The 24,391-nt window shown below is 39.2% G+C and overlaps 1 protein-coding gene across 1 annotated transcript in view; it reads left to right on the forward strand.

Annotated features, from left to right (window-relative positions):
• The window catches only part of Pam (peptidylglycine alpha-amidating monooxygenase), a 163,830-nt gene extending 142,266 nt beyond the window's left edge, over nucleotides 1-21,564 (forward strand). Inside the window, exons 21-25 of the mRNA XM_028879086.2 lie at nucleotides 2,830-2,936; nucleotides 5,715-5,733; nucleotides 17,014-17,248; nucleotides 20,005-20,058; nucleotides 20,725-21,564. Coding sequence (XP_028734919.1) covers nucleotides 2,830-2,936; nucleotides 5,715-5,733; nucleotides 17,014-17,248; nucleotides 20,005-20,058; nucleotides 20,725-20,903 — 594 coding nt within the window. The 3' untranslated portion in view covers nucleotides 20,904-21,564. The remainder of the gene's footprint in view (nucleotides 1-2,829; nucleotides 2,937-5,714; nucleotides 5,734-17,013; nucleotides 17,249-20,004; nucleotides 20,059-20,724) is intronic.
• The last annotated feature ends 2,827 nt before the right edge of the window (nucleotides 21,565-24,391 follow it).

The raw sequence follows: 24,391 nt of genomic DNA on the forward strand, positions 1-24,391 counted from the left end.
TTTTTGTGTGTGTGTGGGTAGTAGTGTTAAGACTTTAATAATCAACAAGAATTGAAAATAGTACTTTGTGGAATCTGTTCAAATTCTAAAGACTTAGCTAGGTGAGGAGTTCAAGGCCCCAAGTAATTTGCCACTATGTATTTTAACAATGCTTTTTACACACTCAATAACAAAAGTGAGCATTCCAGGGGCTTTTGTCTTCCCACTGTATTATATATGAAGAGTAATTGCCAGAGAGATCATAATACTTGCATACATTGCAGGTATATTCCAGGACTTTATCGGATGTAGAAAGATCAGCCTACTAAAATGCTCAGACAATGGTTATTTTTCAAAATATGGAAAGATTTATTGTGTTTACTTAGATTAAAATGTAGCTATCACAAGCCACTGAGCAAAGTATGTCTTTATATCATAATTCTTAAATTGTCTGTTAGGATACTAAGTTTGCTAGGTGGGAAAAAAAAGAACTTTAAAATAGCTCAGTATTTTAGAAATCTGTAAGAAGCTGGGCAGTCGGTTCTCTCAGAATTCACTACAGGTTTTATACTTGATCTTAAGGGTATAATCATGTACAAGATAAGACACAATCTCTTCCTCAGTGTGCTTTTGTTAGTAAAAGCTACAGTATCTGAAACAAAACAAAGTAGATATGAACTAAAGAATTCCATCACAAGTTCTCTTCTTTTGGGTCTCTGTTTATGGTTTGTAAGCATACGTTTTTCTCAGAAGATATTTTATCTGTAAAGCATTGTGCAATCCCATTGAAATCATTGCTTCTATTAGAAGGGAAGCCATTACATTTCGAGTACATATTTTACCTGCACAGTGCTTTATCATTGATTGTCTGATCTTTAGAGCTATTCTCCTTTGAGTTGATTTCCTCATATTTATTGATTAAGAAAAGAAAAATATTACCTGCCATTCTTTCAGGTTTACAGTTTGTCTTGTCAGAATGTTCCTGTCTTTATGGTCTTTCTAGTGATAGTGTTCTGTATCAAGTAGGTTATTAACTTTTAATTGAAATGCACATCTGTATGTCAAAACTAAGTGCTAAGCAAGAGGCTTCTACTCATAAGAATATGAATATTTCTGAATTAGAATTTCAGAGAGCATTGTTTCTAAACATCAGCAGTCACCAAACTTGCGGTAATGAATGAGTCACAATATATGCATCATAGGAACCCAAAGAGAGTCTCATGCTAAGACAAAATTTGCTCTTCCTTTCCAAAACCAAGTTATCATATAACCCCCTACACATGGAATAGTATTCTGTGTTGATTCAGTAAAGTGAAACTGGTTTGTGTATCTCACAGAATTTTCACTTACTAAGACTATCATCACAAAAGATTCAAAGTCTAGGTAAGAGAAATAATGTGGTATAATGATTCGTTATTTTAGTCAAAAGTTGTATTTACAGTCTTTTCCTCTGTGCATATCTGTGGCTTCTTCCCTCGCATAGGTTGAGTCTCTCTCTCTCTCCTACTACTGTAGTCTTTAGAAATGTTTACATCTGAAGGTTGATCTCTCTTTTTGTTAGCATGAGGGAAATAAGACAATAACACTAATAAAGATGGTTTCACTCTTCTGCATATGGACACACAGATTACTCAATACCATTTGATGAAGATGCTGTCTTTTGTCCTGTATTTTTTTGGCATCTTTGTTACAAACGACGTGGCTATGACTGTGTGAACTTTAGTCTGGGTCTTCTTTTCGGTAGTCTTTCCTTGCAGCGAAAGACATTGGATGCAAAGACACGTGACTGCTCAAGGTGCCAAGATGAAGTGCAGGTTAAGTGGTCAGCAATAATAATATTTATATCAACACCTCTAAGGCTCGGTGAACACTGCAGATGGGGGGAACAGAAAAAGACAGAAGATAGATTGAAGGTCTGGGAGATACAGCTGCTGAGTGTGATATGGCTGTCCAGTCATGAGCCCAATGCAACTGTGCTTGTCTATAGAGAGCCTACTTGAGGATGGACCTGGCCTCAGTACTCAAGAGCTCTGTCTGCTCTTGCAGAGGACCTAAATTCAGTTCCCAGCATCCACACTGGTGATTTAGAACCACCTGTAAATACAGCTTCGAGGATCCAGTGCCTTTTCTTGGTCTCCTTGGGCACTGGGCTTACGCATACACCCATACCCAGATATATATATAGACACACAATTTTAAAATAATAAAAACTTAATCTTAAAAGAGAATAGACCTGTTGACAGCCAACCATGGAAAAAGGAGCTCCATTACCACTATTGGTTCCCCATTGCTGATCTAGTGGCTACTGATAAATTATGTGAGATAGGGAGTTACTGCTGTCAATCATGTAACCACTGGTGAGGCTCCAGTAGAGGGTTCAAACCCATAGTTACACAGATGGCCCCTGGCGAAATGGATTGAGTCTCAAAACAAAACCAGATAAATATGGTAAATATGGAAAGGAGAGAGGGTCGGAAAAAGTGGAAAAGGTAATCTAAATACATAGTAAACATGTATAAAAATGTCAGAGGAGAAGCTTAAAAATCATTTTTTTAAAGATAGAAGACATATGAAAGCAAGAGTAAATATAAATAACTCATAAAACACCAAATTAAACAGCCCTAAAAAAAAATAATCAACTTAGGAATTTTCAGCTTTGAAAGGAATTTCAAGCCAGTGGTTTCTCGGTGCCTAGAGTTACTCCTTGCAGAGTCAAGACCCAGTCAATGACTGCCTTTGGCTAGGGTTGCCCACTTTCGTTGGAATTGCATGTCTTGTCTCACTTTTCTGCCGTTCTGTGATGTGTCTAAGCAAAGTCTCGCCGTGATAACATGCCTTTACCTTTGGCAGCACTTTGATATGCCCCATGACATTGTTGCCTCTGAAGACGGGAATGTGTATATTGGAGATGCGCACACGAACACTGTGTGGAAGTTCACCCTGACCGAAAGTAGGTTGTCAAGCTTTTTATTTGTTTGTTTTTATGGTATTTTTAATCCATAATTTTCATCTGGTTGATTGTTTACAGTCGTGGGAAACAAAAACATTTGCTGTTGTTCTCTTTTTTTTTTTTTTTTTTTTTTTTTTTTTTTTTAATGCCAGGAATAGGAAATCAGGATGTAAGGGAGTTTGGGTTTGGGGTTCAATGTTAGCACATGTCTAGCATCTTTGGTTTTCTATTCCCTGTACTACAAAGGACAAGAGAAATGAAGAAGGATGAAAGAGGGGGAGGAGGAAGGGAGAGTGTCCTTATTTGGTATCTATTTCAGAAATTAAAATAATGTCTTAAATGTGGAGAGAGAGAGGTTTTGTTTTGTTTTGTTTTTCTGGCAATCGTCACCTTGTTTCCAGAGACGCTCCACAGGAAATGTTTGATGTATGAAGTAATGTCTGTTACATTAAAAGCCCCTGTGAATTCCAGCTTGGTTACAGAAGAAGGAGACAGCTTTGGCAAAGAAGAAGTTGACTTGTTGCCACAAGACATCACCCCATGTGGCGCTCAGCTCTTTCCAGTCCTGAGCATGCAGAGGCACCAGCATCCTTGTCTGACATGTTATCCCAAGCAGATTCACTTTCTGCTTTCCTTTTAGGCCTCAGCTTCCCCCCCCCCAAATATTGAGTTGCTGTATTTTTATTTAGGGTCAGAACATAAAAGAACAGATTTGCTCTATCAGAATCTAGTCAATTAGTGGATAATTTGTTAGGTGTTGGAGTGGGGGATGGGGAAGGAGATTCAAGGGGACAGTGAGATGGATCACTGGGAAGTAAGGAGTTTGTTAGAAAATGTATTAGTGCCATAGATAGACAGAGACAACAACAACAGCATGGCAGCGACTCTGGGGAGAGTCAGGCCCCAGCATGAGAGACAGACAGAATGGCGGGGTCTCTGAAGACATGAAGCAGAGGCCTTGGGACAGAAGTGAGATCTGCTCTTGTAGCTGTCTAAAGATGGCTGAAGTTTCACAACAAGAGCCCCTTAGCCAGGGTCTCTGAATCGAAGGCAAGAGGCAGAGAAAACGGTAGGGAATAAAGGGGGTGGCTAGGGAGAAGGATATGTGGCCAACATCTCTTTTACTGTTAACTCCCTTTGCAGATGAGAACTGGCCCCAGGAATTCTGATAGCCAGGGACCCACAGTGTCTCTTCAGGGGACCTCTTAGTATCTGTCAGAGGGGAGTGCTGCAGATACTGTGGCCTGAGCCGAGGCTGAGTATTAGTATTATATTCTTCATTAATGTTAGGATTCTCTCATTTCAACTTGGACATCATTAAAAGTATACTAGTCTAGTCCCTGCTTTCAGACTGTGAATCAAAATTGTCCTTAACTGAAGTTCACTGAATGTTTACTTGGCTCAAAACTTCAATATCCAGAGATACTTTTTAAATATGTTGGGGGTCTAAGCAACAGGAGATAGTGGTAATAAATAAAGTAATTAGAAATGATAATTTGAGGTATCAAAAGCCATAGCAAATAGTAATATTAGGTAAAGAATTAATAAGGACATGAAAACTTGATGAATAAAATGATGTTAATTGTAACAGCATAAATTCAAGTTATAACAAGGAAAGAGAACAAATTGTTGGAAGAAAAGGAGAACCAGGAGTCTATAAGCTTTAATCAGATAGAATGTAGGTTCTATGTTTCAATTCAGCCAATGCTGTATTCAGTAACTTTTGAGTTTTGAATTAATCTTCAAGTAACTTTTACTGTTCTGACATAAGGGCCCTATTAGAGTATTGTGAATATAGATTCAACTACTAGGTGTATTTGCACAGATGTGACAGAAATGTCCATAAGGAAAAACTTACTTTGCTTCTTGATCTCAGAGGGGTCAGTTCTTGGCTGTTTGTGAAGAAAATGAGAGCAGCAGGAGCATGTGACACAAGGGACTGTATGGCCAAGAAACAGATAGCGGCATGGGCCACACTAAAACAGTCCAAGGACATGCTTCTACAGACCTCCATCTTCCAAAGCTCTGCCACCTCTTTATCACGCTGCAGTAAAGCTATCGTATTAATTCCATACTGGAAATAAGGCACGATTAAGTCAGAGTCCTCATGATCTAAGTGTCTCTGGAAGTACCCACACAGACTTACCCAGCGCATGCTTTATTGCTCTCGTAGGCATTTCTTAATCCAGTGAGGATTGCATCAGAGCCCCTGACCTATTCTACCCCCAGAAGTCACTTTACCTTTCCCCTGTAAGAGATGCATTCAGCACTTGTGTTTTTGACAAGGACCCTGGATGCATGGGTAGACTAAAATAAAACTAAAGATAACCCTCAAATGACTGACCCAGTTAGGATTTTTTAGAACAATAACAAAATATTGAATACCTTTTTAAAGATGGAAAAGACTGTATAAGGAGAAATAGGAATAATGATATGTGTGTTTTGAAAACTCTTCCTAAGTAGTTTCGGTACAACCTCTGATCTCTGATTAAAAAGTAGTACAACAGAGCATAAAACTTCAAGATGATAAAAATCTTTCTGTGTAATCCAGAGTGCAATAAATTGGTGAAATGGGACCTATGGCACAGGAAGTCTCTCTGCGTTTGCAGTCTACTGCTTACTCTAATTCATAGAAGACTGTTGTCCTACGTGACTTCTCTATTGTTGTGTGGAACACTGACCAAAACTAACCTGTGAGGGGCCCGCTGTATGGTTCCGCCCATTCGCATCTCCTTCCTCAGTAGAGGAACCATGGAAGTGTGGAGCACTCATGTTTCATCTCTAGGTCTTTGTCTCATCGCGCTGTCACTTATGACCCCCATCCGGCAAGACGTGATTCCTATGTGATTGAATTTGGTGGAGACTATGAGAGAAGAGTGACGTGAGGGATATGAATTGTTTCCTAGGGAATTATCAAGTGGACGAGCAGTTGCAAACTTGAAAACCTTAAGCACTCAAAGCGAGTGCGAGGCCACTAGAAGAGATGCGTGACTGAACTTTTTCTCCATGCTCCAATTTCTCAGCCTGCTTTCTTACATAACCAGACACCTAACCTATAGGTGCCACTTCTACCATTGACTAGGTACCTCCCCAAAAATCTTAAGATCAGAAGAGATGCTCACTTACCCAGCCAAGGCCCTTGAGACTGGAGTCAATTTCCTCATCTGGATCCGTTCTCTTGTATCTCTAGATCCGGTGACAACTCAACATTTGTCGGCGCAGCTTCAAGACAAATGGCATACATCGCAACGGTAACATGTCTCGCTATGTAGTGGGACTGCTTGGACTCTCTCACGTCTGCGAAATAGTGATTATGCCTCTGTACTCTGTAGAAACTATAAGGTAGAATGTAAAGGCCCCTTTATCGCACATTATCTCTCTTATGGATAGACGATGAGCGTCTGGCCATAGAGGCTCTCTCCACAATGAATATGGAGAGCCAAGATCTAGCGTATGTTATTTTATATAAGTTCACTTAGTTTATTATTAGGTACGTCAGATATCTGTCATTCTTTTATCTGACGCTCTGTGATCACCTTTAATCTCTTTATTAAGTCTGCTGTCCCAGATGGAGTAGACTCATTCATTCTGTAACTGACCAAGGCCTAGTTTTTCAAGACTCAATATGCACTCAATTCTTGACAGAGTACAGCGGCGCTACAGTCTGTGTACACTGGATGTGTGACCTGATAAGAATTACACAGCAAAGTGGTTGTAAGAATCATTTCTATAGATTATACCAGTGTTGCACGTGCTTGTATGTTTTACGTGAGGATGTTTGAGTCATCTTCGCGAGTGTTCACTTTACGAGGCGCTTAGAATTAATCAGCTCTCATAATTCCACTTACAATGGTAGTCATAAGGAGCAGTATAGTCCTTTGAATACCTGATCATACTGCCTTAAAGTGGTGGTTGTATCCTGCTGTTTTATCCAATTAAGAGCATGCTCTCGACTAAAATAGCATAGGTCCTCTAGTGCTGAGATGTGGTCTACTTCTGTGTACCTGTTACATAGACTCAACCTGTTCTCACTATCTCGATTGTTGTGGATGTAGGATGACTTTCCATCTATCCTGATCTTACGATCCGTCTCTAGTCTTGGTGTAGAAGATGTACAGCACATCACGCAGCAGTTTTCCTCTCTCGAGATGCCACTAGTGAGAAGCGATCAATACTGGACACTACAAATCGCGTGCTCGAGACTCTATATCTAAACACGTCCAAACCTCGGTCTCTCAGTTCAGCTCTGTTCTCTGCATTGTGTTCTCTAGTAAATCTTCCGTGGTCATATTTGGAGTCAAGCACTCCTCCAATTGGCGATATGCTTCCTCTGTCATTCACATACGTTACGATACTATATTAACTTATGAGCGATATTTTACTCGATCGTGTGAATCGCTGTTCATCGCAAGTTCAGTTTTTAGTTCACCAACTGATATCTGAACATCAGCAGCTGAGTTCTAAAGCCGATCATTGACATTCTATAATTAATGTGTATAAGGATGAATACTGAGGTTATAGGCAAGGGCGTAGGTAGACCGACTATATAGTCGCGGCGAACTGGGGGGGTAGAAAGAGAAAGGAATAATAGGTTGGCAATCAACTGCCTATGCTGTCCAGACAGCAGCCCACGCGAGGCAGTAGGAAAGTGAAGGATGCGTGTTGTAATTATAGCAATGTTTTTAGCTGTTATGTATGGCAGTCAGAGGGTGGGGGCCTTTGGCTGATACAGCTATTCAGAACAAACTAGAATATGAAGCAATCTGTGCCCTGCTGCCATTACGATTAAGCATTGTAGCCGTGGACAGATCAGGAAGACGTACCCTGAGAAAAGACGTCTTTGCCTATGACTGGCTGATGATCTAGCGCTATATGCGCAGATGACCATTTCACCGATCTGCGTTTAAGGAAGAGGCAGTAGTGGTTAGGTAGACTGACTACATATCTTAATGTAGGTGCTCCCCTCAACCAATGCGGGCTGTCCACATGCGCTGAGGTGGGTTAGTGAGTGACCCACACCATGGAGGGGACAGCAGATATTCTAGAGTCGAACATGTCGTCAGCGAGATGCGGGCATTCTCGTGTGATATCGCTTCTTATGAATCATTTGAAGGAGATAGAGAAAATCAGGAAAAATGCAGAAGTCATGTTAGAGATAGAGATATTGGATGTAGCCTTGCTTTGTCATTTGTAAGATGAGGACCCGAGATTATGTGTTGATATGGTGAGAAGACGCACAAAAGAGTCAGAGACCAATAAGTGAGTCAAAGAATAGAGATTAGAAATGGAGTATGGTGAGAGATGACTACATCCTGCTAGAGTCTTTCGACTGTATGGAGAGAGAGGAGATATACCTTCAAGCAAACAGGTGTATACAAGCCTGATCACCTATGAGGAAGCAGAGAAGAGAAAATGTGACAGACGTAGGTTTTATTCTCCTGATTAAAGAGATACTATTTTAGTATTATATCGGATACTCTCATTGAGTTGTTGCGGCGCAGAAAAGTAGGTGGGCTCTCAAAATTAAGTTAGCGACGAGGACACATTTTCTGCTTGTGTTCATATCAGCACTATAAGGGTGCCAGCTCAAGTCATCGCACACCCAGCCCAATGCGCAAGTGAGACGGCGTAGTGGACGAATTTTTCACCAATCACGTGCCTTTTGAACATAAAACTACACCAGAGACGTGAGAACTTTCAGAATGAAAATAGTTTGAATATTAAATTCCAAAAGAAAACTCTAGCCTATTATAAAGTTTAGGGAAAAAAAATTATTTCAGTTTACCCAAGTGAAGTTTCTATTCAGAGTCAAGGACTGACCTCCATTAGACTAGGAAGTATTCTGTAACTAGATGTCAATTGATATCAAAGTTGTTTTAAAGTTCTTTTAAGGTTCTATTTTTTTTTCTCTCATTCCTTCCGTTCCGGTTACAGAAATGGAAGCATCGATCCAGTTAAAATGCGGGCATGAGTCCCAGAATCAAAGGAATGGTCAGTCCTCTTTTAACTGTGAAACAAAAAGCTGTTTTGTGGTATTTTGGCTCCTTGATTGCAGCTTAGAAGTTATCAGACCAAAATATATATATGCGTAAATTATCCAGACTTCGCTTGGGCTGAGCCCTTACACCCTTGTGTTACTATTAGTCATCTTTCGGAACTTTGTGTATGTTTGACTAGTGAGTGTTGTCGTTCAGCGCTCCTTGCACTCACCTCGACCCTTCATTTCCCATAGTGCTCTACAGAGTATGTGGATATATGACCCTAGCACTTCTACTACACTACGATCGATAGAGATATGCGAGATAAGAAAGATGTATGTCTGTGATAATGTTGGAGAAGTAAATTGTTAACTCTTTTATGACATGATGTTAAATCGAATTTTTTTTCTTATGGTGGTGTATCATGACTCTGGAGAAAGAGTGCGGTCGCCATGACGCTCTATGAACAGTGAAACCTCCTGGCGTATGTGCTTCTCTCTTGAAAAGGATACGTATCTCCTATGCTGTAAACACATGTAGGCCTCGCCCTGCCCTAATTTTACTAGTCACCTCTTCGCTGCGTACCTCTTTCTTCCAACGGATTAGATAGTTTCTCAAGTTGTCAGCTTGTTTGTATAGGTTTGTGTAAAAGGTAGTGAGTGGATAAGAGTATAAATGGAGAACAATAGATCAACCTTCACACTTCACCGGATAAGCTTGCCTGGTTTTCTCGGCTGATTATAGCAATGTGAGATGACCATAGCCATACGAGACACAGCACACCACCCTCTTTACCTAGACTGGGTTGACCATCCTTCTTGTCTATCAGCTGTAATGAATCACTGAAGTACAATAGCTGAGCTTTTCCACGAGTAAGCCGCTGCTGTTCTCATCAAAGAATCGCCCTGTCAGCTTACCTTTTCCTCTCCGAGCAGCACTTTAAGCCCGTGCTTTTCTATGAGTGTAGGTGTTTGAGCGCGTGTTTGTTGTTAATGACTCACCATTTGCTTTAGTCATCCACAGCTCCCTCTATCTTCTCGGCTACTGCATTATATCACTCTGCTCCTACATAGGTCCAGACTCTAAGTTTGCGAGTGCTAGTCTTGTGTTTGAGATCCTTTGCCCTGTGAAAGATGTAAGGTCTGTAGACGTACAGTTATCTCGCTAAGGCCTAGCTCACAATACACCCAGCCAGATGGATCACTTATCTCAACTAACTCGATGTACAAGGAATGATTGCTAGAGGACCTTCTCATGCTACAAGAAATCCAGCTACGTCTGTAATAAGAATTCCCAGGAAGGCTCTCGAGTAGTGTTAGCTCAAGGATACAAAACTCCCTTGGCGTATGATGAACTCACCAGGTAACATACAACTAGTCGAGATTGTTTAAGTTAACATAGTGTCTGCGCTCATTTGTCTCAGAGGTGTATCTTCCCTTTGACCTGTACTATCAGCTGTAGTTGACTGAGGTGTGTTCTAATTTATTACTGCAACTAACATGCAAGCTTTTTTTAAACAATCCCACTATCCTTCTGTGTCTAGCTTTTTCCCTAGTAGTGAATAGCAATATTTTATTCGATGTTAGATTTACTCCCTTAACTATCAAGGTGCATTAGTTGATGAAGGGTAGTCTTAGTGGAGTGTGAATATACTCTCCTATCTATAGAGATGTTAACAGCTTGATATTATATTGAAAGTTCAATCCTAGTCTGTAATGAACTCGTTAATCCCGTTTATCAATGTCATATTGCCGTTAATATATTCTCGATGTATCGACCTGTGTGGATCCTACTAAGGTGCATGCCTAATGAATAGGAGAGTAAACATATGTCTCTCGTGGAACAAGAGACAGGTATTTTTAATGCAAGTTGTTATTGATTGATCTCTCTCATTACTACCTCTCGTCGTTCGTTCCCATTGCTGCCACTATCTGTGCGGTATCTTAAATTATCTCGTCAGCACCTGCTCAATCTCTGTATTACGTGATCTAGATTCTCTTCCCAGGATAGATAGCAGAAGTTAGCTTACTATGTGCCAGTCTCAATGCGGATCTGAATAACATGTTGAATCTGTTCCATAATTGGTCTTTCCCCACATTGAATGCTATTTCTGTGTTTAAATAACTTGTGCACGTATACCATAAGGTGCATGCCTTGATACATCTCTAGCGACACACATTTTAATTTCGTTCATTGATGTTCTGTGAGTTAGACAGACAGATTATGATTTTTTTTCTCATCGGTTGTAGATGTAGTCATGGTAACCTCTGCACTTCACTTCTTTGAAATGTAGCTTGAGAAAACAAATGAGTCATTTCAGATAGAATGATCTCTTCTTTTGTGTAGCCAGGTACCCTACGTAGTCCATATTAAATAGTATTTATATTGTGAGATGTATTTTTATCGAAGAAACGTCACAGCTCATAGCTCTATGTCTGGTAGGATATGCCCCAAGCGTGCAAGAATAGAAGTGGGGGTAGATGCTTATTCTTGAATTGGAGCTATATTATTCATAAAGTTGCTTATAAGATACTAAGTGTATAGATATTTAACGATCTAACTCTCACAACAGACTTCTCCCTACACATTTCTTCGCTATGACCGGTCCCCTATTGTGCTTTATTTTCATTATCCACAACCAGTGGACTTGGATTTGCCTCTCTTTCTCCTTTCAACAAATGTGCCTGCAAGTTCTACTTGACAGCTAGGAGGTGTTTGTTAATTGGCCTAACATCATACATATATGGTGGGTTACTCTGGTTATGCTTATCTCCAGCTTGTTGGAGATGGTGTTATTGACTATCTGTTAAGCAAGATGATAAACAAAGTTTCAGAAGCCAACTTTTAATGTTGGGCGAAGTATTACATTACAAGTACAAGAGATATTGTGACCGGGGGAGAGTCGACTAAAGTTAATAGAGCGTAGAGATTTTTAAAGATGTTCATAATAGACGTGCAGTACTGGCAGGGTTTCTCAGATAATTGTATGGAAGCAGTTTCAGGCACTCTCCTTCACGCGTCCCCATGACCCATGGAAAGATGTTGCAAAACAATGATATTATCGTCGTCTCCATAATGATAAGAAGCGATCACTCACTCATGTTGCACCCTCTTGTCGTCTTATCAGTGTGAGAAAAGGATAATTGATCTCTCGATATAGTAGTCATGTGCATTGCATGGAGCGTGTTGAGTGAGTAGTGAGGTAGTGTGTATGAGAGAAGACGATCTCAATACTCTTTGCTGGTGATAGCATCTCTCCCTCCAAATTCTTCTCTCCTTTTTGCGACTAGTGCTAGATTGCTTCTTTCTAGTACCATTCCTATCACTTCAATTCGCGTATTCTATTATCGTCATAGGAATGCCTGCTAAGTGATGGGGTAGATGCCGTGTGAACCAGTTAAGATGCTTCGCATCACCGGAGAGATTCGTAATTTCAGTGGGGTTGGTGGAAAATTTATGGTAAAAATATTACTTGTATTCTCGCTTAGTGATATGAGATAGTGACTCTCGGAAGTGCAAGTGTTCTGTGTATATATCCCAGTTGCTTTTATTAAAGAAGTCTGAGGCGAGACTGGAGAGTGAGGGGACTTGAGATAGATGTTCTCAGTGCGATAGTGTTGCCTCATGAGAGCAAGAGGGGCGAGCATAGCTTAGTTGTTTGAAGTGTCCCCCACGCAGAGTTCACGTTATAACAAAGGGGTGAGGCAAGCATGCGAGGCTCTCTGGCTCTGACCCCTTGCGCATTGCGAGGAAAGAGCTACGAACCTCGTAACGCGTGCCTGCAAAGTGTACATGCTGCGCAACATTCTCACATTAACTCTCTGGAGTTCTCACGATTTGCGTCAGGGCATGGATCTCTTAATCATAAACGTGAAGTCTATAGAAATTTAGAGATGGTAAAGCAAATGCTAATGATAGTGCTGTAGAAAAGACACCTCGTTACTCGAATCAGTTCACTTACTGACGCAACAGTAGGGTGAACACGTTTCACAATAATCTGATTAATCACTGATACTGTTACACGTATGTTATGACGCACTCTCGTTGTCATATATGATCTTGTGCACATTCGCAAGATGGTGTGTGACACTTTAACTACATCGTGATTGACGACATAATAGAAAGTGAGTAACACTGAGTTAAATGTGAAACTTGCTCATGAGCTTAGTGAATTGAGTGTATACTTTGTGCTCTATTATCCACTCCAGTTATCACATGTGTAGCTTTTAATGTATACTAGGGTTATTGTTGGTATGTATACTACTCACATACACCTGAACGTCACGTTCTTAATCCCATCTCGTGCATAAAATTGTGAGTGCCGTTTATGCTGCTTAGCCGTGTTCTCGCCTCTGTGTCTCAAACGCGTGAGGTAGTTATTTCAAGGTCTTATTTGCCATGTGGCGAAATAGTTCTTATTAATAGATATGTAATGGAACGGTTGTCTTCTGATGTATTCTTATTCTCAGGATTACATATCTTCCATATTTGTGAAGTACTCTCCTACCAAGAACACTAGTAGACATTAGCAGGATACCTGTCCTCTGTATGAGGCGATTTGCTGTTATTAAGAGCAAGAGAAAAAATTCATCACTCTCAGTAATACTTATCAGAGCTCTTTATTGTTCTGATGTATCAATCTATATCATCCGTTTTTTACTGATCTGTGCAAAACTTCCTATGCACGTTCTCATTATAATACCATCTGTTTTTTCTCAGGCAGGACCAGTGATAGAATAATGGTGTGTATATGGATACAAGTTTAATCTCATTTTTCCTTTTTCCCTTATGTTTCTCTCTCCAGATATTGTCCTTCATCAACAATATGCTAATTCTAGATCTTTACATATCTCTTCTCTAATATTATACACTGAATTCTTATCCATCGGGATGTCTCCTAATAATACATTCCGGGATGTTTATAAAGAAGCAGTTCACCGATGTCTAGGCTGTTGAATTCGTCATTACATTCATTCTATATATTGGCACATCCTATAGTTCTAATATACTTTTGCGTGTCTGATATTCATCTGCTCTATTTCAGTGGTAGACGTTTGAATATTTCTCAGCTAAATACACAAATCCTTCTTAAGTTTAACTCTATTATTGTCACCTAGGTTCTCCTCCTGTGTTATCGGTATACCTGTGATTTACTAACTTTAACTGTGATCAACAGACATTGTAGCTAAATCTATTCTCACTAATGCCTTATTATATATATAGAGCTGTCTTTCAATTACGCATCAGATTTAGTGAACCTTGCAGAGTAATATCTCATGATTTGTGAGGTATCCCATTTTCCAACCTGCTCTCTTAATAACACCATTTCGCTTCCTCTAATGTACAATTAGTTCGAATGAAATCAATACCTCTATTTCGCATAGTGCCTGAGTTGCAACCAATAGTATAACATATCTAGAACATCGTAGCGCGAGCTCCCAACGAAATGTGTCTAATTCTTGTGTGTCTGCATCTTATATCCCATATAGTCTTACTCGCCAACTACTAAACAAGTCATGTCGGAAACTCTAGAGTTAATGTCCTACTTGTCTCAGGTCTAGCAACTTCAAGTACTGCATATTGAATGCTATTCATTCGACTATAACAATGTTCACATTCCAGTGCATTAACTGGATTCCGACTTGTATGTAACTTGCTCATTTACCTCGCTCTGTTTACTCCATGTCGCTACCAGATTTGTTATAGCGATTGCTTGAATCTAGTATGTATTAAATGATAGAGTTATACTTACCGGTAGGATAGACGGCTTAGGCGAGATACTTAGCTAGATTCGATCTAGACAAGACTCAACCCCCCTGCTCTCATAATCTAGCGTGTAAATCCCTTATCACTATAAATGTCAGCTTACTTTGCATCCAACGCATCGCTGTTTGTTAGTGTTTATCCTTGCCAGTATCCCAAATGAACACATTAATTTCTTGTTTAAGTCTGTAACTCTTGCAAACTCTCTGTGATTCTCATTCTTGAGGGTAGCTTTTCTCTCTATTGTATCTTATTCTATAAGTCTAGTCGGAACAGATACTCGCATTATCTAGGTGCAGAGCTGATACATTGTTTATATATTTTTCTGTGGGACATAGTCAATAAGCCATGTATGCTGTAGAAAATCTCTCGTGTCGGGTTCTTTTATCACATTTGCATCGCAAACCATCTCTATCGTCTCCATGCGCTTACTGATGACATATTTCCGAAGAGTCTAGACTTGGCTACTCTTAGGACAAGGTACTACAGTCAGCTAATACCAAAGATCATGGATTAGGAATAAAGGTTAGCAAAGTGTAAGTCTGTGCTCTCTTGTGTAATACGAGATATTCACAATAACGTAGCTGAGAGTCACATCGCACGTATTGTTCACAGGTTCGCTAGACCTGTTTCGCACGCTTGTTTCTCTAGAAAACTTAAGTAACCCCATTTTCCAATGTTGTATTTATTCTTGTATTTTGAAATGGCTATCTTCTTGTCCTTTGTCTCCGAGTGCTATAACAGTTGCAAGATAGTGGAGTATAGATAGTGTTAACCGCAGAAATCGATCCATTTCGCTAGAGTGAACAGATGGGAGACTGATAACAAAGCGATAATAGCATACAAACAGTAAGCCATAAACACAAGAGCTAGATCCATCGCATGCTGTTACCATCCACTAAAACTGCTCGTATGTGAATTCCTGATACCTATGTAGTTGAAACGCCAGCAAGCTGATAAATTATCTACAGTGTACAAACATAAGATCTCATTTTCCACTGAGAGCTCTCTAGATTTCTGATCATGACCACTCCTCTTCTGTTCTTTTATCTCGTACTAGTTAGGAGGGTTCTTGAGAGTTTCAACTCAATATATGAATGTGAAAAGATAGAGCATTGATATCGATACCCACATCACTTCTTATTATGCATCCTGCGATCGTTATGGTCATGTAAGTCTTTTTCCGCATCACACGTCTATGCTAACATATTTCATACTCGCGACATACCCTTACCTTGCATCTGCTTCAACGCCGAGTGTCCCAACACACCCACAATCTTCTTGGGGGCACTAGATTACAAACACTCTTCTTCATCTTGCAGCTAGTATGTAGATATATAATAATAGAATAGTACACTGACATAGCTCGTTGCCTCTCACAAGAAATCCTATGATTTCTGTTATGATCTCTCTACATCTTTTTCAGAAGATTTGTTGAATATATCGTGATGCATTCAGCTCATTTGCTTTGGTAGGATAACTTATAATTATCCTGGCACACGATCTACGCCTGTGCGATTTGGTCTCAGTAAGTTGATTGTTATTTTTATCGAAGCATTACATGAAAGTACTGTACAATTCTATTATGTACATCATTATTCTGATGTTTACATCATGTGCTCGAGTAGCGCAAGATATACGAGATAGAGCAAATAAGTGGACGTTGCTTTTTCTTCTTGTTCAGAGTTATATGTCAATCCTCTTATTAGATATATAGGCTAACAAAGATCTCCATCGAACCATAAGTGATATCGATTAACTGAACGGTATCTTGTTGATTCCACTCAGATATACTATATTACGCACGCGTTCATATCGCTGTGCCCACATTGAAATCCCAATCTTCGTTTTATGTAGCATTAATAGTGTGCTGACTTCTGGCAAACTTTCATAGATGACAGGTTCTGTCATGTAGCCGCCATGATTCATTATACTAGTTGCCTCATAGAAGTTCTCCTCGCTGACGTATACTTGAGGTCATTAGTGCTAGTGATTGTTTATTGTAGATTTGCTAGCTACCAGACTTCTCCTTTCGACCTATCAAGTCGTGCATGGTGATCAAAACGCGTGGGAATATATATGAGAAGAATAATGATGCATATCTATTGATCTACTCGTTAAGCTAGGTATCGTGAGTGTGGAAATATAGAAGGTGAGATCCAATGGTATACAGATTTTAGAAGGAGAACTATCTGTATAGCACTCAGTGTAGCTGCTGATTACTTTGTAGATGCTGACATTGAAACCTGACCCCACATACACTGGTCTCAACAAGTTCTTGGTGAACCATTGTTGATTTGACTGGGTAGGGGTGGGTGAGAGGGTTTGAAATCTTTGAATCAGTTGCATACTGTGAACTCTTCTTTCCCTGAAGAAGCCGAGGCAGTTGTTGAATCCAAAATGGAGAACAACCCCACCTCCTCAGAATTGCAGAAGATGCAAGAGAAACAGAAACTGATCAAAGAGCCAGGCTCGGGAGTGCCCGTGGTTCTCATTACAACCCTTCTGGTTATTCCTGTGGTTGTCCTGCTGGCCATTGTCATGTTTATTCGGTGGAAAAAATCAAGGGCCTTTGGAGGCAAGTAAAATGAGCCCCTTGAATTTGGACCCTGCCTTGGAAAGCATGTCTGGCCTAATTATCATTAGGAAATTTGTCGTGATTGTCTGTTTGGTTTGGTTTGACTTAGTTTGCTTTACATGCTCTCTACCTTTTTATGATATTATTGTCTGTGTCTCAAAAGGTGATTAGAAATAATATTGAATATAAAATATATCTGGAGCCTCTGAAGTTTAGGTAGTTTGCTTGTACTATAACTTCACTTATTGCCTTTAAACAGTTGACTTAAGTCCAAAATAATATCACCATAGAAAGCTGTGAGGTTGTAGATCTACTATAAATTTTTTTGCAGATCAGGTAGAAGGACATCCCTGACGTTAGGAATGGGCTCAACTCACAATACTTGGGTCAGGTATCTTAACGTTGTGTTCTTCCTCCATCAGATTGGCTCTAGCTCCCAGCTGTATGACATTGGGCAAGTTACTTAATCTCTCTAAACCAGTTTCTTCAGGGATAAAATGAGAATAAAATATGAGGTTGTGTAAAAATGAAATTGAGCAATTGGCATTAAGCATTTACCAAAGTATCTGGCAACCACTATGTATTCACTATCATTAGCAAGTATAAAGAGTAATCTGGGTAATAGAGAAATAAAAATAGATGCCCGTCTCAAGCCTCTGCTTTACCCAGAATCCTCCTGTCCTAGCAAACTACTTGGTTTTTGAATAGTCATAAACTTGACCATTAGATTTCCTAACTGAACGAGACAGGGTCCAGTACCACAAGTCAGTATTTTAAAATTAATTGTCATAGTATGAGACCCTTTCAGTATATTCAAATAAATGATTGATGGCATCCTCATATCCCACTGTTAAGTAGCAGCCTCTATAGTGGTATCTGGGGAAGAATCTGTGGAGCAGTATTGGAGGCAGCATTAGGTCAGGAAACAAAGTCTGGTCTTGTCTGAGGTCAGGCAGTCAGGGCAGGGATTCAGGTACCTGTGGCAAAAGCCTTGCCACAGGGGGGGAAAAAACACTGAAACAAAGAATGGAAGATTCAGTTTAATAAGTTATGAAAGTAATGTATTGTAGATTATCTTTAACTTTTTATTTACCCTTTAGTTAGCTCTTCCCAAAAAGGACTGTTATTAATCTGGAATTGTCATAAATATAAAGAAAAACAGCCATGTATTAGACATGAGCTCTAAGAGAACAAATGTGCTACATATGGTATATACTGGATGTGCAAGCACAAACAGCAGTACTTGATACTAGTTGTTTAATAGGAAAATTGTCAGAAAGAAATGGATGAGAAGATGAAACTCACAAAATAGGCAACACAGAAAGGATGGTATTTAAAACTATAAGAGAAGATGGCAATGTAGTGAAAATGACAAGGAATGCCAGGAGTATGTAGAGCCTTGGCCATATGGCTGGACTCTTGGATATTTAACCAGGAAAGGAAGTGACTAAGGAGTTAAGCATCCCTGTTTTGACATTTGCTATTAGGGACAAGTAGCGTGGAACTGTAGCCTAAGTCTGTGTGGGAAGGGAGCAACATTGTTCCCCCATGTGTTAGTTAAGAAAATTGTAATTCTATGCAATTCTGTTACATTTAATTGAAAAGATAGATTAGCCTGCTCCCTATTTTCAAGGATTTTTTTCCTCAATAGATTTCTATCTCACACACACACACACACACACACACACACACACACACACCCTCCTAAAGGGTTTGTGTTAGCTGCACACACCCTGGTTGTATACTCCATTGATGGGCACGGGGCACACAAGACTGGCCAAGGAAGGCACCACGTCTTTGTGGAACTGAGTCTATTCTTGGCTTTCTTGCAGTTCTTTCTCTGTCTTATTTTCTACCTGCCCCTACTATCTGCCTCTTAGCTCTTTCGATGAGGCTGCCAGGCCCCCTGATGCTTCTCTGAATGTAGCCCGTGAAGGAATGATGAGAGAAAGAGAAAGCATGCAGGAAGAGACATAGCAAGGTGACAACTGGAGTCCTTTGGGAGCTCTTCTTCCCCATAAAAAGAGAAATCGACATATCTTAGAGATGGGAACCCCAGGGGAAGGATTGTGGTCTCCCTGAGTGCATGGAAATTATCCAAGATTTCATGTCATTTGCTTTCACTTAGGCATCCTGTGAAGGGGGTTATATAGATCCAAAGCAGGATTGTGTGCTTCTATTAACAGAAAAAGAAAAGCTTGACACAAATATCCCTAAAGTTTTTAACGAAAGCTTCCAATTTTTTACAGTATTTTGCTAACTTAATTCTATCTCAATACAATACAAAGATTAAAAAAAAAGATTGAGCATCATTCAGCATGTTTTTACAATTTCATATAACATCCCCTCTCATACATCACAGATATGGAGAGATGAGTACTGATCTCTCATTTCTCAGAGGGGGAAAAAAACAAACAAAAATAAACCTTGAGGCTCGAGAAATTAGTTTGTCAAATTTACATTCTATAAAAGACACAGGCAAAAGGCTACCCCTTAAATACATCTCAATCTCCTTCAGCCCCCTTCATACTTCTCAATAATATATAGCCTTTTCTAAAATTGCATGTAAATGAAACTTTTTAGTCACTTGTGAGTTCCTGATTTCATGTTGAAAGTTGAGCCCTTGGATAGAGGAGGGTGACTGGGACACATTTAAAATATGCCATCTTTTTGCTTGTCTTTTGTTTTTTGTTTTTTTGTTTTTGTTTGTTTGTTTTTTGGTTTTTGTTTTTTTTTTTCTGTTTTGTTTAAAGCAGATTCTGAACACAAACTCGAATCAAGTTCTGGAAGAGTACTGGGAAGATTCAGAGGTATGCCTGTGACCTTTCAGAATCTCATGTTGGGTTCAAAGTCAACAAGCTCATGTCTTGTACAGAACAAGGCACTGTTTTCTATTTTGACTCTGAAAATTCAACACCCAGTGGGCAGCGTAGCAGCGCCCAGCGTAAATGCAGAGTGAAGACCTAGAAACACGGGCCTCACAAGCACATTTCCCGGCTTTGTTTCATTTTTCCAGTTTGCCCTTCTGTATTATCTCATTCCTTTTCCCTGCCTTCCATCTGTTTGCATTTGTCTTTGGTAAACTTTCTGTCACCTGTACTGACAGGTGCTTGCTTAGGGAAGATGGCCTTTTCAAAAAGTCACTGAAATGAAGAACAGCTCAGGAGTTGCCAATTCAGGAGAACTGTAGAGAAACAGAATGTGAAAAAAAAATGGATCTGAAATATGCCTGCAGAAACACATATTCCAAGGGGAGTTTAGAATCTTATCATTTACTTTGATAGCGTCTGTTGAGTGGTATCCATCTGGTTAAGACAAATCTCTTTGAATATCACTCTTTTAAAAAAAAAATCTACTCTCTCCCATTCCCAGTTTCTGTCTTCATTTAAAATGTTTGACAATTCACAAGGAAACAGACCTGTTCGGGCAAATTTTAACAATACAATGACATTTGACTTTTTTTTTTCTCCCCCCAGGTAAAGGAAGTGGAGGCTTAAATCTTGGAACTTTCTTTGCAAGCCGTCAAGGCTACAGCAGAAAAGGGTTTGACCGCCTCAGTACAGAGGGGAGTGACCAAGAGAAAGATGAAGATGATGGAAGCGAATCGGAGGAGGAGTACTCCGCCCCGCTGCCCACACCTGCACCTTCCTCCTGAACTCCAGGCCCTCCTGTAGGTTGAGTGGAGTTTACCAAGGATGCCCAGACTCCTTTCCCTTTAGTGTGTGTAAAGTTCTGTGCATTTGATTGTAACTGTACTAGTCTATGTGGGACTGTACACACCTTATTTACTTCATTTGGTTATGTTGGCTTCTGTTTCTAGGTGAGGGGTTTCCTAACAGTTCACTACAGTGCCATTGTCTTTATATGAACTTAGAGTAGAGAGGCTGCCCTCCTCCTCCATCACAGCACTCCTGTCCCAGGATGGAAGTACCGCTCAGTTACATTTGGAGACTTTTTTTGTGGATGTAAATAGCCCCATTCTCTGCTTGAACACAGTATTTTCCCAATCCACACCCCTTGCCAGTGTCTTTCTTTGGTGCCTTTCCTGTTCAGCATTCTCAGCCTGTGGCAGTAAAGAGAAACTTTGTGCTACACGACAAAAAGCTGCTAAATCTCCTTCTATTTTTTTAAAATCACTAACATTATATTGCAATGAGAGAAATTTTAAAAAGTCTCTATTGAAATTCTTTTTTTAAATTTCTCTTCAGTTGGTGTGTTTCCGGGATGTCTTATTTTTAGATGGTTACACTGTTAGAACACTATTTTTCGGAATCTGAATGTAATTTGTGTAATAAAGTGTTTTCAGAGCATTAGCAGTCAGAGTGTATTTTGTGAATTTTTTTTGTACACTTAAAACACTTCATACATATCTTTTAATAATTATGCAAATCAGAGAGTAGAACCAGTTCATTTTCAACCAAAAGAAATGCCTTGTGTAAAATGTAGAAGATAATTTCATGTGGCCAAGCTATGTTAACAACTATGTTATGAGTATTCATAAATGAATAAAACCAGGTTCTCTTTGAAAACTCATAAAACATTTCACACATAGTATATCAAATAGTAAAAAAAAAAAAAATTGTTTATTGGGAGGGAGCATATGTCTCAGAGGTCGAACACAGGTGGATCCATCAGCACAAGGCACTATTGTTGCATTTCTTTAAAGAATTACTTGACCCCAGGGTCAAGGGTCCTTACAATACAGAGGAAGTCCACACACTGACTACAAATGACTTTTTGAGAACATTTTTTTTTAAATGATACGTCAATGTACCTGAGTAGGAACAAGATAGTTTTTCAATTTAAATGATTTGACTCGAGAAACCTTCCCTCAAAATGGCCAGTTGCGTTTCAGGCATCTTAGTAGTTTCCTTAAGGTGAACTTAAGGAAAGGTACTTGCTCAAAAATGTTATTGTTTAAAATCTTATTGAATTTTTTTTTTTAGTGATTAAATCTAATCAGAAGTGTTCAACACTTCCATATATGTTGAGCTCACCCTCAAGTAAAAGCATTCCTGTGTTTTCTCTTCTCAAATGAAAAAAGATCCATTCTCTCTCTCTCTCTCTCTCTCTCTCTCTCTCTCTCTCTCTCTCTCTCTCTCTCTCTCTCTCTCGCCATTCCTTATGGTCTTCTCACCAAATTGTTTTTGTAGAAAATACAAGAACAATGTTTGGATGTTTGTGAGTGTGTTCAACTCTATAATATAACTCTCTATTTCAACAGCAGAATTAGTCCAGTACTCAGGATGTGTATGACATATTGGCCTGGATGGAATCCAAGCTTTCTTACATTGAAGAAGTTAGTCTGTTTATACCAAAGCTATCTTTGTGGCACAAAATTTGATGATCAGCTTCATTTGCTATAGTTTTAAAATACATACACCTATAGATGGATATTTTCTGTCCTGACTGGTCAGTCCCAAATAACCAACTTAGACACTGAATATGAGTCACAAATGTTTGACCAATAGCTCAGGCTTATTACTAACAAGATCTTGCATTTTAAGTTAGCCCCTATTCCTTATTTACACTGTGTCATGTGGCGATACCTTTATTAGCATGGCATATTCATCCCCTGCTCCCTTTGCATTTGGCTGGCAACTCCTGACTCCATCCTTCTCCTTCCCATCATCCTTAGTTTGGTCACCCTGCCTATACTTCCTGCCAGATACACTCCAATCAGCATTTTATTAAACCAATTCAAGTGACAAATCTTTACAGTGTATGAGAAGATTATTCCGCAGCATACACTTGATCATATCTGAACAACTTTATAATGGATTAATTGATACAAAGAGATCAAACTGATAAAATACAAGAGGACAAGAAAAAGGAAGTATACTTATTAAAGTGGAATAATTGATACAAGCCTGTGAAACCTGCTTGTGAACAACAAATTTGACTCCAGATTTTCTAGTAGCTCATTAAATAATGCTTGATTACGTACATAATTCATGAGTTCATTAAACATTTAGTATTCTTAATATTAACATCAGAACAATTGGCTCCCAAGTGTCTTCAAAGAGATAGTGCCATGTAGGGTAATTTGAATTCTTCAGCAGTAGATGCAGAATAGACAAGTACATTTTGCAATCTGCTTTTGTGTGTGCCTCTTCACATGAACACGTGGCATCAGAAGACGGAAATTTCAGAAAACATTTTTCCCAGGCTTTATAACCCTGCACTTACTTCACCACAGGTACTCTACTTCCTTGTCTTAAATAAAGGTGGAAACTAGAAACAAATGACCTGCATTGACTTCAGGCAATCTTTTCACTGACTATTGTTCTTAGCTGAACTTTATTTACTGAGTCAATTAGAGATTGCTCTGCCTGAGACACAAAAGGATTGGCTCCCAGCCCTCAGTTGACAGAGGAATTTAAGAGCTTTGTTACTCTTTCAGACACCCTGATTTACTGTAGTTGACCTTTAATGGACCACAGATAGGGGTGATGTTCCTAAATTTTCTATAGATGAGTCTAATGTAAAGTCACTGCCTTTGAGAATGGCCATTTCTGTCTACCAATTATATACAGATGGCTATATTTTCCCTAAATTATAATTTACAGATAATTCGAAAGGAAATAGGTTTTGAAGTAATTTTTTAAATTTTTTTCTTTAACAATTTCATAGATGTATATAATACACTCTGGTCAACGCACTCTGGATGTCTTATTATTTAATGTGTTATGTGGGATATTAAAATTGTATAATTGACTAATTAAAAAGCATAGGTAAACAGCTATGGTTTTGTTTATATTCTAATCAAGTTGGTCAGAGAATATTATCTGGAGATGTTAAATTAATGGCTTTGTCATTCACTGTGTTGGGCCTAAATTATATGCTTAAACATCATTTGTTCTTAGCTTCCTTCCTTTCTTTATTAAATCAGTGTATTCATTCTCATGCATCCCTAAACTTTTACCCCAGATTTTCTATAAATCAAATATTTAAGACAGTAATAATGAAAGTCATAGACTTTGCATTGGCACTTATTCAACAGTCACCTAAACTAAACAGTGTTGATGTGTCCTATGGCAGCACTTACACATCAGGGTGGCTAAGAACAGGAATACTCATTTCAAAAGAATAGCCCTGGACACATTCCCACAGCTTTTGATTGAGTACTTGTGTCATGATCCA

The sequence above is a fragment of the Peromyscus leucopus genome, chromosome 13, assembly GCF_004664715.2.
Source record: "Peromyscus leucopus breed LL Stock chromosome 13, UCI_PerLeu_2.1, whole genome shotgun sequence".
Lineage (NCBI taxonomy): Eukaryota > Metazoa > Chordata > Mammalia > Rodentia > Cricetidae > Peromyscus > Peromyscus leucopus.